The 16,175-nt window shown below is 37.9% G+C and overlaps 1 protein-coding gene across 6 annotated transcripts in view; it reads right to left on the reverse strand.

The window, feature by feature from the left end:
- Positions 1-16,175, reverse strand: part of ALMS1 (ALMS1, centrosome and basal body associated protein) — a 163,302-nt gene that overhangs the window by 113,208 nt on the left and 33,919 nt on the right. For 5 of the 6 annotated variants that reach the window (XR_002342571.1, XM_013996028.2, XM_021087373.1 and 2 more), the window contains 2 exons: positions 15,942-16,091; positions 10,549-10,708 (listed from right to left, as the gene is read on the reverse strand). Coding sequence is in view for 5 of the 6 variants with exons in the window: in XM_013996028.2 (XP_013851482.1) it covers positions 10,549-10,708; positions 15,942-16,091 (310 nt within the window). In the remaining variant the exon portion in view is untranslated. The remainder of the gene's footprint in view (positions 1-10,548; positions 10,709-15,941; positions 16,092-16,175) is intronic. The other variant, XM_021087374.1, reaches the window with a different exon arrangement.

A 16,175-nucleotide genomic window follows, 5' to 3' on the forward strand; every position in this document is an offset into this window, starting at 1 on the left:
TGACCTAGAAATCACACTTGGTATGCCCCAAACTAAATTCACTTCCATACTTGTTAATGGTGTCACCAATTCTCAATAGTCCATATTCCATCTTTTTATTTTAATTCCAATCTCTTCTGTACTCTGAACTCCTCAAATTCTGTTAAAGGTAGTTATTTTACTCTACTTTTGTACTATGTTGACTCATACTTTGGACCCGTTTGAAAAACAACCCATCATGGAACAGAACCTGGGGGTGCTTGCCAGTAAAAAGTAAGTATTCAGGGTAATTGATATCAAGGGCCCATTTCAATACAATATTTACTGAACGCAGACATAAACAATTCTTTCATGCACCTCCTCTTCACCTCTCTAGTGAGGCAGGGATTCCTGCATGATGGTTATAGGGATGGCCAAACACAACTCAACACCAGACAGATGAGGAGACTGATAGTAGTTTATTAGTTACATATACTCACATCCCAGGAAAAGAGGTCACTTAACTATGGAATATTCAGTGCTTAAAGTCTGCACTTGGGAATAGAATGAACAAGCAGGAACTGTGGGAGGCAGGCTTTATAGCAGCGAGAAGACAGTGTGAACTTCTGTCCACACAGATAGGTATTATTTAAATAATTTCCCCAGCTGGTAGAGGAGTGAAACCTATTAGGTCGAGGACCAAGCGGAATGCAGCTGGTCTGGTTAACAGGTAAACTAGCTGGGCGGGGAGAGCCTTTACCACAGGGTAGAGGGCGTATCTAGTGAGAGCAGTAAAACTTGTGATTAGGTCTTTTGAGGCCCTGTCTGTTTCAGATGTCAAGGCAGCACATAGTAATAAGTCTAATTTCAGGCCCTTATATCAAAATATTATCACTCAGGAGCTCAGGGTCTTATTGAGAGGAATGAGATGTAACCAAGTAATTAAAATGGTACAAGTGGGAGTTTCCGTCATGGCTCAGTGATTAACAAATCCAACTAGGAAACATGAGATTACAGGTTCGATCCCTGGCCTCTCTCAGTGGGTTAAGGATCCGGTGTTGCTGTGGGCTGTGGTGTGGGTCACAGACGCAGCTCAGATCCCGCGCTGCTGTGATTGTGGCGTAGGCCAGCAGCTATAGCTCCAATTAGACCCCTAGCCTGGGAACCTCCATATGCAACCCTAAATAAATAAATAAATAAATAAATAAATAAATAAATAAAATGGTACAAATGGATGCATAAATAGAAATAATTCACAGATATAGAAGCCGAACAAAGAGAATATTTTGGAAGAGAGGCTGCAAAAGAAGAGCAGTAACCTCCTTACCTCTACCTAGTTCCCCACCTTTATAGAGATTCACCCTAGACATGGCAGGGTGAGAACATCAGGCCACAAGTAGACCCTACCCTATCTTACTCATAGGATGTAGGTTCCATTCCAGAAGCAGCAATTCAAGAAGACCAAAGAGCAGTTCCAGTGTGACACAGTGGGTTAAGAATCCAATGCAGTGGCCCAGTTAAAGGAATTAAAGGATCTGGCATTGCCTCAGCTGTGGTGTAGGTCACTCCAATTCAATCCCTGGCTTAGGAACTTCCATATGCCATGGGTGCAACCACACACACACAGACACACATACACACACCCACAGACAGGGCCAGAGAATACCATCCACACCCAGAACCTTTTCTTATGAGAAGGGATGTGTCACTCCAATATAAGAGGGCCACTGTCCCAACTCCCAAAGCAATGTCACAAAGCTTTTTCCCAGGAGGAGAGGTAAGCCATAAGAACAGAGAGCACCATATCTCCATAAACAGACTGACTTTATTTGGAATAGAGTATGGGGAAGTTCAAGCTTAAGGACACTGGTAAAAACAATGGTGATCACAGTAATCAATTAAAAGAGGAAGCTGGCAGCTGCATGATACAAATAAGCCATACAGTAGACAAACCAGAAGTTTAAAAGAAAGCCTCGAAGGCTGACCTAAAAGACTTCCTCTAAGGAAAGGTTATACATTAACTGGATCAGAGGATGGAGCAATTTATGCCTCAAAGCATTGTTGAAAATATATAGCAATCAGGTAACTTGGTTGAGGTGAGCAGCTGATACCAATATTGGAAGACAAGCAGGAACATTAACAGGGAGATGAAAAAAGAGACAGTAAAAAAGAAGTGAGTTAAAACCACAGTCCATAGGAGGAGGGAACGAAGGGGGATCAGAGGTCAGGAGATTGTAGACATACCAAAGAATCTGCTTTCTGGTGAGATGTATACACACTGTAGGGGGAAGAGGCTTCACTGAAATAGTCCAACCCAGTCACTAAATAACTAGACAAGCAAAACAATAACAAATATTCCCAGCCCAGAGAGGGAATCAGTATCCAGAGCTGCAACAATATATTACCTAAAATGTCCAGTTTATAACAAAAAATTGTGAAACATGCAAAGAAAAATAGAAGTGACACATTCACATTAAAAAAAAAAAACAAGTAACAGAAATTGCCTTTAAGGATACTCACGTTAGACTTAGCAAAGACTTCAAAGCAGTTATTATAAATATGTTCAAAGAAGGAAATCATGCTTAAAAAATTAAAAGGTAATGGCAATGTCTCATTGTATAGAAAATAAGCTAATAGAACTTGTAAAAGAAGCAAATGGAAAGTGTGGGTTGAAAAATACAACTCAAATGAAAAATTTCCTAGAAGCTCAACAGTAAACAGGGATAGAAAATCAGTGAGCAGGATAAGGGATGGACAGCAAAAAAAGAATAAAAATGGACAAAGGCTCAGAGAGCTATTAGACAAGATTAAATGTGCTGACATATGTTTAATGGAGGATATCTGAGGCAGAAAAGAGCAGAGAAGGAGTTCCTGCTGCGGCTCAGTGGAAACGAACCCAACTAGTATCCATGAGGATGTGGGTTTGATCCCTGGCCTTGATGAGTGGGTTAAGGATCTGGCATTGCTGTGAGGTGTGGTGTAGGTTGCAGACGTGGAGCAGATTCCACAGTGCTGTGGCTGTGGCGCAGCTCTGATTTGACCCCTAGCCTGGGAACTTCCATATGCCGCATGTGTGGACCTAAAAAGAAAAAAAAAAAAAAATATATATATATACACACAAACACACACATATATATAGAGAGAGAAAATACTCAAAGAAATAATGGCCAAAACCTTCCCAAATTGATGAAAATATTATCCTACACATCTGAGAATCCCAATGAACTCAACGTATGATAAACACAGAGATCCACACCAACACATCATAATTAAAATACTGAAAGACAGAGAACATCCTGATAATATCAAGAAAAAAAAAATCACATACAAGAGAACACTAGTAAGAACAGATGATTTCTCATCAGAAACAATAAAGTAGAATACAGTGGAAAAGGCATTCTAACAGCTGAAAGAAAAAACTCTAAACAAAGAATCCAAAACCCAGAAAGCCATCTTTCAAACTATCAAATAAAACATTGCTAGATATACCAAAACTGAGAGAATCTGTTGGTAGCAGGCCCATCTTACAGGAAACACTAAAGGAAGTTTTTCAAGCTGAAAGCAAGTGACACCAAACAGTAACTCACATTTACATAATAAAACAAATAGTGCCACTAACAGTTAATTATGTAGGTAATTACAAAAAAAACAGCTTACTTGGAGATTTTCCTTTCTTCTCCTAATAAATTTTAAAGGCAAGTTTACATAAAGCAGCATATATAATTGTTATTATTGGCACTATACCATATAGAAATGTAAAATGTTCGACAATAACATCAGAAGAAGGTACACAGGAGCAAAGTTAGAGAATAGCAAGGAAATGACATTGGAGAGCAACAAGTCCATAGGAACAAATAAAGAGAATAAGAAAAGGTAAATTAGAGTATTAATGTAACAAGCTCTACAAATATATACTTGCTTTCTCTACTGTTCTCAGCTTCTTTAAAATACCTAAAATTACATAAATAATTATGACAATGTAACAATATATTCTTCGGTTTGTAACATATAGGTGTAGTATGTATTATGATAATAACACTGACACAAAAAAGGAGAATAGAGCTATATGGGAATAACACCTCTGTATCACACTAGAATTTAGTTGGTATAAATCAAGAGTATATTCTGCCAAAATAAATTTTGTAAGCCCCAGAGCAACCACTAATAACGTAACTTTAAAAACTAGCTAGAAAATCATTAAAGAAATTAAAATACTGGAAAATATTCACTTAACGCAATAAAAATCTATAACGGGGGAACAGAAGAAGAAAAAAGACATGAGACATGTGGAAAACAAAAAGAAAACCAGCAAATGTATACCCAATCTTATTGATAATTACATTAAATGTGAATGGATTAAACAATCACATCAAAAGGCAGAGATAAGTATAAGCTATTTACAAGAGACATACATCAATTATAAAAACATAAGTAGGCTGAAAGTAAAGAAATGAAAAAAGATATGACATTCAAGCAGCAAGCATAAGAACAGGAATGTCTATACTAATGTAAGACAAAATAGACTTTTTAAAAAATGCTACTAGAATTAAAGGACAACGTGTAACAACAAAAAGGTCAATTCATCAGGAATATATATAAAATGCACTTATTAACAAAGTCTCAAAATATATGAAGCAAATCTGACAGAAAAGGGAGAAAGAGACAAACAATAATAGTTTGATACTTCAATACCCTACTTTCAAAAATGGAGAAAACAAGGAGAAGATCAACAAGGATACAGAAGACTTGAGCACTATAAACCCACTGGAACTAACAGACATGTATGGAACACATCACCTAACAACAGCGGAATGCACATTCTCCTCAAGCTCAAACTATACATTCTACAAGATAAACTATATTCTAGGACATAAAACGTCTCAAAATTTACAAGAACTAAAATCCGGGAGTTCCCATTACAACTCAGTGGGTTAGAAACCTGATGTTGTCTTTGAATTTGCAGGTTCAATCCCTGGCCCCTTGCTCAGTGGGTTAATGATCTGGTGTTGCCATAGGCCGCGGCATAGATCACAGATGCGGCTCAGATCCAGTGTTGCTGTGGTGTAGGCTACAGTTGCGGATCCAACCCCTAGCACAGGAACCTCCATATGCCACAGTGAGGCCATAAAAAGGAAACAAAATCCTACAAAAAAATCAAATGAAGAATTCCGGTCATGGTTCAGTGGTTAATGAATATGACTAGGAAACATGAGGTTGCAGGTTTGATCCCTGACCTCACTCAGTGGGTTAAGGATCCGGCATTGCCGTGAGCTGTGGTGTAAGTCACAGATACAGCTCGGATCCTGCGTTGCTGTGGCTGTGGCACAGGCCTGTGGCTACAGCTCCGATTTGACCCCTAGCCTGGGAACCTCCATATGCCGTGGGTGAGGCCCTAGAAAAGACAAAAACAACAACAACAACAAAAAATGGAATCAAATGAGGTATCAATAGCAAAAGGAAATTCAAAAATATGGAAATTAAACAACACATTCCCAATGACAAACAAGTCAATGAAAAAGAAATACAATAGAAATTAGGAAAGTCTAGTTGAATGAAAACAAAAACACAACAAACCAAAACTTAAGGCATGTAGCTAAAGTAGTGTTTAGAAACCTACCAATGTAAATACCTATATTAAAAAGAAAAATCTCAAAACAACAACCTAATCTTTCACCATAAGAAACAATAAAAAGCACAAACTAAAACTTAAGCAAATGGAAGGAAGGAAATAATAAAGACTAAAATGGAAATAAATGAAATAGAGATTTAAGAAGTAGAAAAAATAGAGATTAGAAAAAGAGAAATCAAAATTTCTTTGAAAAGAACATCAAAAGTGACAAAATTTAGCCAGAATCACAAAAAGAGGAAAACTCAAATTACTAAAATCAGGAATGAAAGATGCGTCATGACTACCAACCTGACATAACAAAAAGGATCATATGAGAATACCATTAACAGCTATACAAATTAGATAACTTAGCTGACATAGGCAAATTCCATGAAAGACATAAAATTGACCCATGAAAAATATAAAATCTAAATAGACCTATAGCAAGTAAAGAGATGGAATTGGAAATTTCAAAACTTCCACAAAGAATAGCCCAGGCAGCTCCACAGTGAGTTCTAGCCAAGAAAAACTAATAACAATCCTTTACAAACTCTTCCAAAAGCTGGAACTAGAGAAAAATGCTTCCCAACACAATTTATGACACTGGTGTTAGCCTTGTACCAAAACCCAACCAAGAAAAATCACAAGAAATCCACATATCAATATCTATTATGAATATAATCACAAAATTCCTCAAAAAATTAATGGTAAAATGAATCCAACAGCATATACAAAGGATCATACACGGTAACCAAGTAGCCTATACAACCAGGAACACAAGGTTGGTTTTAATATATGAAAATTAATTAATAATGCACCATAATATTAGAATAAAGACGGAAAACCATACAACTATAACTTAAAAATGCAGAAAAAGCATTTGACAAAATCTAACACCCTTACATGATAAATTCACTCTAAAAACTAAAAACGAAAGGGAACTTCTTCAACCTGATAAAGAGCATCTACAAAAATCCCTCTTGCAAAGACCAGCACAAGATGGATGTTTGCTCTCACTGCTTCTATGCAACACTATGCCAAAGGTTCTAGTCCCAGCAATGGGGAAATGAAATATAGAAAAAGCATCCATACTAGAAAGGAAGAAACAAGACTGTATCTATTTGCAGATGACATTGTAAAAATTATAAGAAATTATAAGAAAATCACACAAATTATTACAAATAATAAACAAGTAGTTCAGCAACACTGTAGGCTACAAAATGCACATACAAACTTAAACTATATTTCTATACACTAGTGATGACTATTCCAAAAGTGAAATTAAGAAAACATTTCCCTTTATAAGAACATCAAAAAGAAAAAATATTTGGAATTAATTTAAGAAAGAAGTGGAAGACTTGTACACTCATTAAACTATAAAATATTGTTGAAAGAAATGAAGATTTAAATAAATGGAAAGACATGTTCATAGATCAAAATGTTTATTATTATTAAGATGGCAATATTCCCAAAATGAATCTATAAATTCAATGAAATCTGACACCTGCTAGAACATGGATGAACCTTAAAGACATTATTCTTAAGTGAAATAAACCAGTCACAAAAAGACACATACACACGAGATACCTAGCAAAGTCAAATTCATAGAGATAAAAAGCAGAACCATATTTAACTGGGGCTTCCCCCAGGTAGGAGGTAGAGGGGCCCCTGGGCTGAGAACAGATGGGACTTGTTAGGCCAAGTAAACTGGGCCTTGTTTCTCTTTGACACCTCAAGGAAAACGTTAGTTGAAGAAGCTAAGCTCAACTGGAGTAGAGAGATAAGACTGCTAGAACAGGGAAGAAGGAGGCAGAGGCTGGAGCAATGAGATTGCAAGCGGAGTTTGCTGACCAAGAGAATGGCTGGGAGCTCTGAGCGGGCTCAGGCTCCCCACCGCTGGGGAGTGCTTGGTTTTGTTTTGTTTTTTTATATAGACAGGGGTCATTTTGTTGAGCAATGTAGTCTGTGGCCTTGGGCTATCTTTGTCTTTGGGAACTCATCCGTTACATGGGCCTGTTTGATAAGAAGGAGTCTGTGTCCTTTTAGGCCTTGTTTCATTTTCCACTGAAGAAGGATGACCATTTATTCAATCACTCCTGGGGTCAGGGAGATCGTCCCAATTACACATACACAGTAAGACGCACGGGCATCAGAAAGGGAGGGGGCGCCAGGCCATAGTAAGTCCTGATACCAAGCTGGCATCCTTTGCTTTGGAATCCATCTTTGTCAAAAGATGAGCATGCATATTGGGGAGGGTCCTATGTCCAGTCAGGTGTGACAATTAAAATAAGATACTTGACTAAAGGCAAACAACAAGCCGGAAGAACTGTGCTATATAAGTGATTTAAATCACCTTTCTGGCACAATCCTAATTGAGCAGGACACCCACATGCCTCTTTAGGGTATGTATTACTTCTTTGTTTCTGACTTAAATAAACCACTTCTCTGTGTGCTCTCCCACGTGTTGTACTGTGACTCCAACAATAAACTTTTTATACCTGTTTTCACAGTCTTTGCCTCCTTGAAACATTCTTGCATTCAACAAGGTGCAAGAGGAGTTCCCATCGTGGCTCAGTGGTTAAGGAATCTGACTAGGAACCATGAGATTGCGTGTTCGATCCCTGGCCTTGCTCAGTGGGTTAAGGATCTGGCTTTGCCATGAGCTGTGGTGTAGGCTGCAGACACAGCTCGGATCCCGCACTGCTGTGGCTCTGGCGCAGGCGGGCAGCTGCAGCTCCGATTCGACCCCTAGCCTGGGAAACTCTATATGCCACTGGAGCGGCCTGAGAAATGACAAAAACAAAAAAAACAAAAAAAAAACCACAAGAGGCAAGAATCAGGGCAATTCTACTTTTAGCCTCTAGCTAATCTAGTAGCTAGGACTCCTGGTTTTCATCCAGGCTGCCCAGGTTCAATTCCTGAGCAGAAAATGAAGATCTCCCTCCAAGCCATCACTTACTGCTGTCTCTTTGAGATCAGGAGGAGGGAAATACTGTTTAACAGACAGAGAGTTTTAGGAGTTCCTGTGGTGGCTTGGTGGTAACAAACCCAACTAGTATCCATGAGGATGCAGGTTCAATCCCTGGCCTCACTCCGTGGGTTAAGGATCCGGCGATGCCATGAGCTATGGTTTAGGTTGCAGACTCAACTCAGATCTGGCATTGCTGTGGCTGTGTCATAGGCTGGCAGCTGCAGCTCCATTTGACCTCTGACCTGGGAAATTTCCATATGCCACTGGTGCAGCCCTTTAAAAAGTGAGAGTTGTTTCAGTTTTACAAAATGAAATAGTTTTGTGAATGAACAGCCATGATGTTTGCATGATAATGTCAATGTATTTAATTCCAATGAAATGTATACACAAAAAAGCGCTAAGATGATAAATTTTATCAGTATTTTACCATTTAAAATATTAAACTTTAAAAAAGAAGAAAAACAGATAAAGTACACTTAATCAAAATTTAAAAGTTTGTGCTGCAGTCAATACCATGAAATAAATGAAGAAACAACCCAGAGTAGGAGAACATTTTTGCATATGTAAGGGACTTGTATCCAGAATACATAAAGAACTCCTACAATTTAATAATAAAATACTAATATCCAATGAAAAAGTGAGTGAGGATCTTAAAACAAGTTCCTCCAAAGAGGATATACAATTGCCTATAAACACAACTAAAGATGCTCAACATTATTAGAAACATAAACCAAAACCACAAGATAATACTTTATACCCACCAGAATGGCTATAATCAAAAAGAGAGAAAATAACAAGTGTTGTTGAGGATGTGGAGAAATTGGAACCTTAATAATGCTGGTGGGAATGTAATATGGTACACATTCTTTGAGAAAGAGACATTCATAATGTTAAACATTGTTACCATGAACCAGAAATTCCACTCGTAGATATACACCAAAGAGGAAAAAAATAAAAACCTGATTGTTCATAGCAGCATTATTTATAACAGTCAAAAAGCAAAAACAACCCAAAAGTCCATCAACTAACAGATAGGTAAACAAAATGTGATATATCCATACAATGGACTACTTATTAGGCAATAAAAAAGGAATGCGTACTAATACATGCTGTAACATAGATAAATCTTGAAAACATACTCACTTAAAGAAGCCAGTCACAAAATATCTTATACTATATGATTTCACATACACAAAAATGTCCAGGATAGACATCTCCAACCTCAGCTGACTTCCCAGAACTACCTGCCAATTCTTTTGTTTGTCTTTGGTCAGCTCTATCCCCTAATTCACTTCAACATAAATTCCAAGCCCTCACCAAGCCACTTTCCTCAAACTCCCTAGCCCACCTCCACCATTCTCCACCTCCCTCAGCAGACAATCCTGCCTTTTTTTTTTGTCTTTTATTTTAGGGCAGCCCCTGCAGCATATAGAGGTTCCCAGGCCAGGGGTCGAATGAGAGGTGCAGGCGCTGACATACCCCACAGCCACAGCAATGCCAGATCTGAGCATCTGCAACCTACACCACAGCTCATGGCAACTCCGGATCCTTAACCCACTGAGGGAGGTTAGGGATAGAACCTGCATCCTCATGGATGCTAGTCAGATTTGTTAACCGCTAAAGCACAACAGGAACTCCCTAATCTTGCTTTCTACCTGTCAATTTCCTCTCTATAAACTTATTTGCATCTGCTCTTGTGCTCATTTAATTCCCTTTTCCCTTCAGTCACAGAAAAGAATATAGAAACAAGCTGGCTCTAATATCAGGCTCCTCCATGTAATTCAGTTCTGAACACTGTCATGAAGAACACAATGAAAAATCAAATGATTTATCTAATAAAAGCTGTGCAGATTTATAAATATACCTAATCCAAAGTTAACATTAATTATTGCACAAGTTCAAAAGTAAAACATCTGTTGGCCATAACAAGATAGTCCATGCCCCCTCCCTCATGGCAAGATATTTTTAACAGGCTAGCCATAGGACACTTAGTTTCTCCTTCTCTACATACCTGTTAAGTGTTTGAGAGTCCCTGGCACAGTGTCAGGAGATACTCTCAACATTCTAAGATCTGCAGAATGATACTCCAACTCTCTAGTTGACTCATGAGGAACAAATGGAGGCAATGCAGATGAAAAAGATTGATTGATGTCTGTATCAGAAGGACCTACCTATGGAAAGAGATTTAAAAATGAAGAAAATGAAATTTCAAACTTTGCTAAAAAATAAACCTTATTTTTCGAAAATGAATAGTAAGCAGTTATACCAGTTCCTCAAGATCATATTCCCAACCCTCCTGAATTCATATACAGGTCATATCTTGCTTGATTACATCCAAAAAAAGCTCTACAAATTATCCTGAGGGCTTGGAGATCTACCTGTAAAGAATACTACACATAGGAGACCTAGAAGTGTTCTATTATTCCGAAATTTGTTCCTTACAATAGTATGATCATTGCAGGATTTGAACTATGGTAATACTCTTGACAAGCTCAAGGATTTTTTTTTTTTTAAGAAGAGGAGATGTGTATGGAAAGGAAAGAGGAAAGGAAGCAAGAGACAATAGGACTGTTTTCAAGAAATCTACAAATGTTTAGAAGAAAAATTAAGGCATCAAAGAACTATATCTGTGATCAGTTACCAAAAAAAACCTAAATCTTCAAATTTCTTTCAACAAGAGTGGGAAATATAACTGATGAAATAACGGTTAAATGCTGAAAAAGAAGTTCTTGAAGCTTCATGACATCCCAGCAAGTCCTTGCTAAAAAATGAAATTAGAAACTATTAATAGTGCTCTGGGTACATAAACATATACAACATTTCACCAAATTCACAGTATACTCTCAAATAAAAACAACATAGCACCTTTAGATTTATTTTCTTAAAAAGTTATTCCATGCTCTCTCAGGAGTGAGTCTAAAAGTGTACATAAGCATGAATTTTTCTATCCTCTGTTATGAAGGTTTTTTCATGGTGTAGTAGTGAATATTAAGAAGCTGACAGAATGTGGAAATACTCTAATTCTACTGTCTATATAGGTGTCTCTAGACTCGTGGTTCTCAGTTGGAGATTGTGCACTCCCCCACCCCACCCTATCAAGGAACATGAGGCAATGCCTGGAGACATTTTTCGCTGTCATACTTTAGTGAGGGGAATGCTACTGGTATCTAGAGAGTAGAGGCCAGGGATATTGTTAAACATCCTAAAGTGCACAGAACAGCCCCCCACAACAAAGAATTATCCAATCCAAAATGACCAAAACAGAGAGAAACCCTGCTGTAAACATAGCACAAAGTACTTAGTTTTTAATTATCCTACTGCAGTCCAGTTTTGAACTGTAGCTCATTAACATACAGTTGACTCTGTATGGGTTTGAACCGTGCAGGTCTACTTTTACATGGATTTTTTTTTTTCCAATAATAAATACCACAGTACTACAGGATCTGAGGTTGTCTGAATTTTCTTTCTTTTTTTTTTTTTTTATTTTGCTTTTTAGGGCCACACCCACAGCATATGGAAGTTCCCACGCTAGGGGTCCAGTTGGAGCTACAGCTGCTGGCCTATTCCACAGCCACAGCCACGCAGGATTGAGCCGCATCTGTGACCTACACCACAGCTCACGGCAACTCTGGATTCTTACTTAATCTACTGAGCGAGGCCAGGGACCAAACCTGCACCCTCATGGATACTAGTGTGATTCGTTTCCGCTGAGCCTTGATAGGAACTCCCTTGTTTGAATTTTCGAATGTGAAGAACCATAGATATGGTGGAAATGAGGATACAGAGGGCCAACTGTAAGTTAGATGAGAATCTTCAGCTTCGCAGAGGGTCAGTATCCCTAACCCCCATGCTGTTCAAGGGTCAAGTGTATATATCACATATGTGATAAGATAGTTATGTGTGTGTGGGTATACACTTCTTTTAATAGCAGTTTTCCCTAAAGCTTCCAAATGCAGGGGAATTTTTTTCTATTTTTTCAATGAAAATAAAATTTATTTTAAATAAATTTTACCATATCAAAGCTTCAAAATATACAGATATCAGAGCTGCTAATAAGAAAATACAGAATGAAAAAAGATGAGAGGTATTTAAGAGATCAAGAGGTGTTTGTTGATCACTAAAAATTAGAGGCATTGGGAGGAAAACAAAATCAAGATTAGTTTATATCCCAGTTTCTTTTTTCAAATCAACAATGAAGACAGAATCAAAGAAACTAAGAAATGCTGGGAGTTCCCATCGTGGCGCAGTGGTTAACGAATCTGACTAGGAACCATGAGGTTGCGGGTTCGATCCCTACCCTTGCTCAGTGGGTTAATGATCCCGCGTTGCCGTGAGCTGTGGTGTAGGTTGCAGACACGGCTCAGATCTGGCGTTGCTGTGGCTCTGGCGTAGGCTGGCGGCTACAGCTCCGATTCAACCCCTAGCCTGGGAACCTCCATATGCCGCGGGAGCGGCCCAAGAAATGGCAAAAAGACAAAAAAAAAAAAAAAAAAAGAAACTAAGAAATGCTAACACTTCTTTAAGAACTGAGAAAATCTACAAGTCACTTTGATTTTAGGAAAATGAGTTATTCTGATAGAGGCAAGGTAAATTTGAGGTGATGGAAATATTCACAAGAAAATTTCATGCAAGATAGTATATGGGTCTACCCAGGAGAAATATTAAGAGTCTAAAAACAGAGGTGATAACTATTCACATACAGAAAAGCATTTACACCTTGAGAAGAAACTAACTGTGATGGAGGGGGAACCAACAAAACAAAAAGAAAAGAAATCGAAGGAGTTAACCTTAAATAATACTTACAGTTACAAGGACAAAATAAGATATATTAAAACAGTATTTTATTACAGAAGCTAAAAGAATGTAACATGCTGCTACCGGGAACAAGGAGAGAGAAAGAACAAAACAACAAATTCAAGTAGTAAATCCCTGGTAAGAGTCTAGTAATCTAGTTTCAATAAAGTGAGGGGAACTAGTAGCCAGATACTGTCAAAGTGCTACGTACCTTACCCCAATAAAACAACACCTGAGGGTGATTATTACTGTTCCCATACTTCATGTAGATGAGGAAGGAGAGTGACCCTCCAAAATCATTTGCCCAAGGCACAAGTCTAACCAAGTAACTGAACAGGGTTTTGACTCCAAATCTCCTGGCTCTCTTCATAGCCCCAAGCAACATCATACTTAAGTGGATGCCCAAATAATCATTTTGAATGATGGGTAGGTACCAAAGTGAGGAAAACACTTTAAAGTGCTGACACTTCTGAGACAGAGATGAGAATAAACAAGAAACCAAGGGTAGGCAAACCCACTGAAAACAAGCTGAGCCACACAGGAAGACTATCATCGTATCTGGCTCACTGTTTTTCTAATACTAGCATTAATTACCTTAACTCCAGACCATCCATAGAGACCACAGAGAACAGCATCCTCCCTAGACTGAAAAAACATACCTAAAGCTACAGTTATGAGCAAATAAAATTTAGAATCATGTCAGAGTTCTGAATGAATATATATCCGAATATACATCTTCATTTCTCTACAACTTATCTACATTAAAAGTTGACATAAGGTACAAATGTATCTATCAAAAAAATTAGAAACTCTTTAGATATAATATTGTTATAAATGAAAGTTGTTAAAAGAATAAATCCAAGGAGTTCCTGTCATGGCACAGCAGAAACGAATCTGACCAGGAACCATCAGGTTGCGGGTTCAGTCCCCGGCATTGCTCAGTGGGTTAAGGATCCAGCATTGCTGTGAGCTATGGTGTAGGTCTCGAGCTCAGCTCGGACCTGGCCTTGCTGTGGCTGTGGTGTATGCCGGCAGCCACAATTCCAATTAGACCCTAGCCTAGGAACCTCCACATGCCATGGGTGTGGCCCTAAAAGGACAGAAAAGACAAAAAAAAAAAAAAGAGTAAATCCTAAGAGTTCTCAACACTAGGGGAAAAAATTTTCTATTTCTTTACTCTCGTATCTATATGAGATGATAGATGTTCATTAAACTTATTGTGGTAATCATTTCATGATGTATGTACTCAAGTTATTACGCTGTATCCCTTAAACTTATACCATGCTGTATATTAATTGTATCTCAATAAAACTAAAAGAAAAAAGAAAATAAAACTCTGAGTTTAAAATTGATATTTTGTTTCTCATTCTCAATAAAACTGACTTTGACCAATCTCCTTCGAAAACCATTATTGCTAAAATAATGCAAAATCTTGGCTTTGGTTTCTCCAAAGAACAGTTAAATAGGGAGGCAGTTTACAGTATAGTGGTTAACTACACAGATAAGGTTAGTTTCAAATACTAGCTCCCCTACTTGCTAAACGGTAGTGAGCAAGTTCCTTACCTAAGTATCAACTGTAAAATCAGGATGATGATAATCATTCCCAACAATCCTACCTGACAGGACTGACCAAAAGGACTAAAAGAACTGAAATACATTAGTAAATCTCTTTAGCACAATATTGAGCACAGAGCGTGAGCTACCATTTTCACCCCCGTTATTATTAGACTAAAAATTAGAATTGAACAATGTCTAGAATATTGAAGAAAATAAAATGAACCTGACAGTTCTCTATATTAAAATTTTTAGTAAACTCAATAAATGGTAAGTAAAAGGGAAAGTTTATCACAATATCTTTGTTCATTTTCTCTTTTCAACTAACTGAACCTAAAGCATCTCAAATGAGCAGCTTTCCAATTACATACTATCTTATACCTGGAAAAACAGGAAAGGAAAAGTAACATTAAGTACACCGCATTATCTAACTGTATTTAATGACTAACAGAATGTAAGGATATATTATCAGTGAATGGGACCCAGGTTGGAGCTGACAAAACCAGATGGGCAATGGGACCAGAAAAACATAAATGCCAAAAGATCCAAGGATCCAGGCAAATGAAGCTTTGTACAAAAGAAAATTCTGACTTCAAGATATCTCTGAAGTCAAATCTTTTGGGGGCTTCTAAACAGAAATATTTGAACATTTCAGGGCTTATTCCAAGGCCTGTACCTTGAAGGCCAGAGGGGGGAAAAAGCACAAGTAAATGTCTCCATGAATGAGTCTAACCTTAACACTATCCCAAAGGATCTTGCTGGAACAATTTGGAAGAGTAAGATGCCTCAAGATCAAAGGCCTGGGAGCTCTAAACAATGGCCTTTTCCAAAACGCCGGAGAACTCACTAAGTCTCACAGTCTACAAAACACAAATGTTATTTTTACGCCAACCTCTAACAAATGAATGCAGTGTATTCCTGGGTATCAGATGAAGACTAGATGACATGTCATAACTGGTATTAGAGGACAGAAATAGCCCTTAACTTTCATCCTCATTTTTTGAATAAAATATTTATCTTCCTACAGCATAAGAAATGTCAAACAGAAAAACTTACAGGAACTTCACAACTGCTCTCTTCCTTAGATGGTAGCTCTACAGAAGACTGCCAGTGCGGGGAGCTGTCACAGATCTCAAGATCATCAAGTAAATTTTTTAAACCTGCTAGCTCAGTGCACTCACTGGTCAAGTCACCTTGGCCACATATCTAGGAAACAGTAAAAAGTAAAAACAAATAACAATACCATTTCCTGAAACAATACTGGAAAAGACCATGTCTCTCCCCAACTAC

This window comes from Sus scrofa, chromosome 3 (assembly GCF_000003025.6).
Source record: "Sus scrofa isolate TJ Tabasco breed Duroc chromosome 3, Sscrofa11.1, whole genome shotgun sequence".
Lineage (NCBI taxonomy): Eukaryota > Metazoa > Chordata > Mammalia > Artiodactyla > Suidae > Sus > Sus scrofa.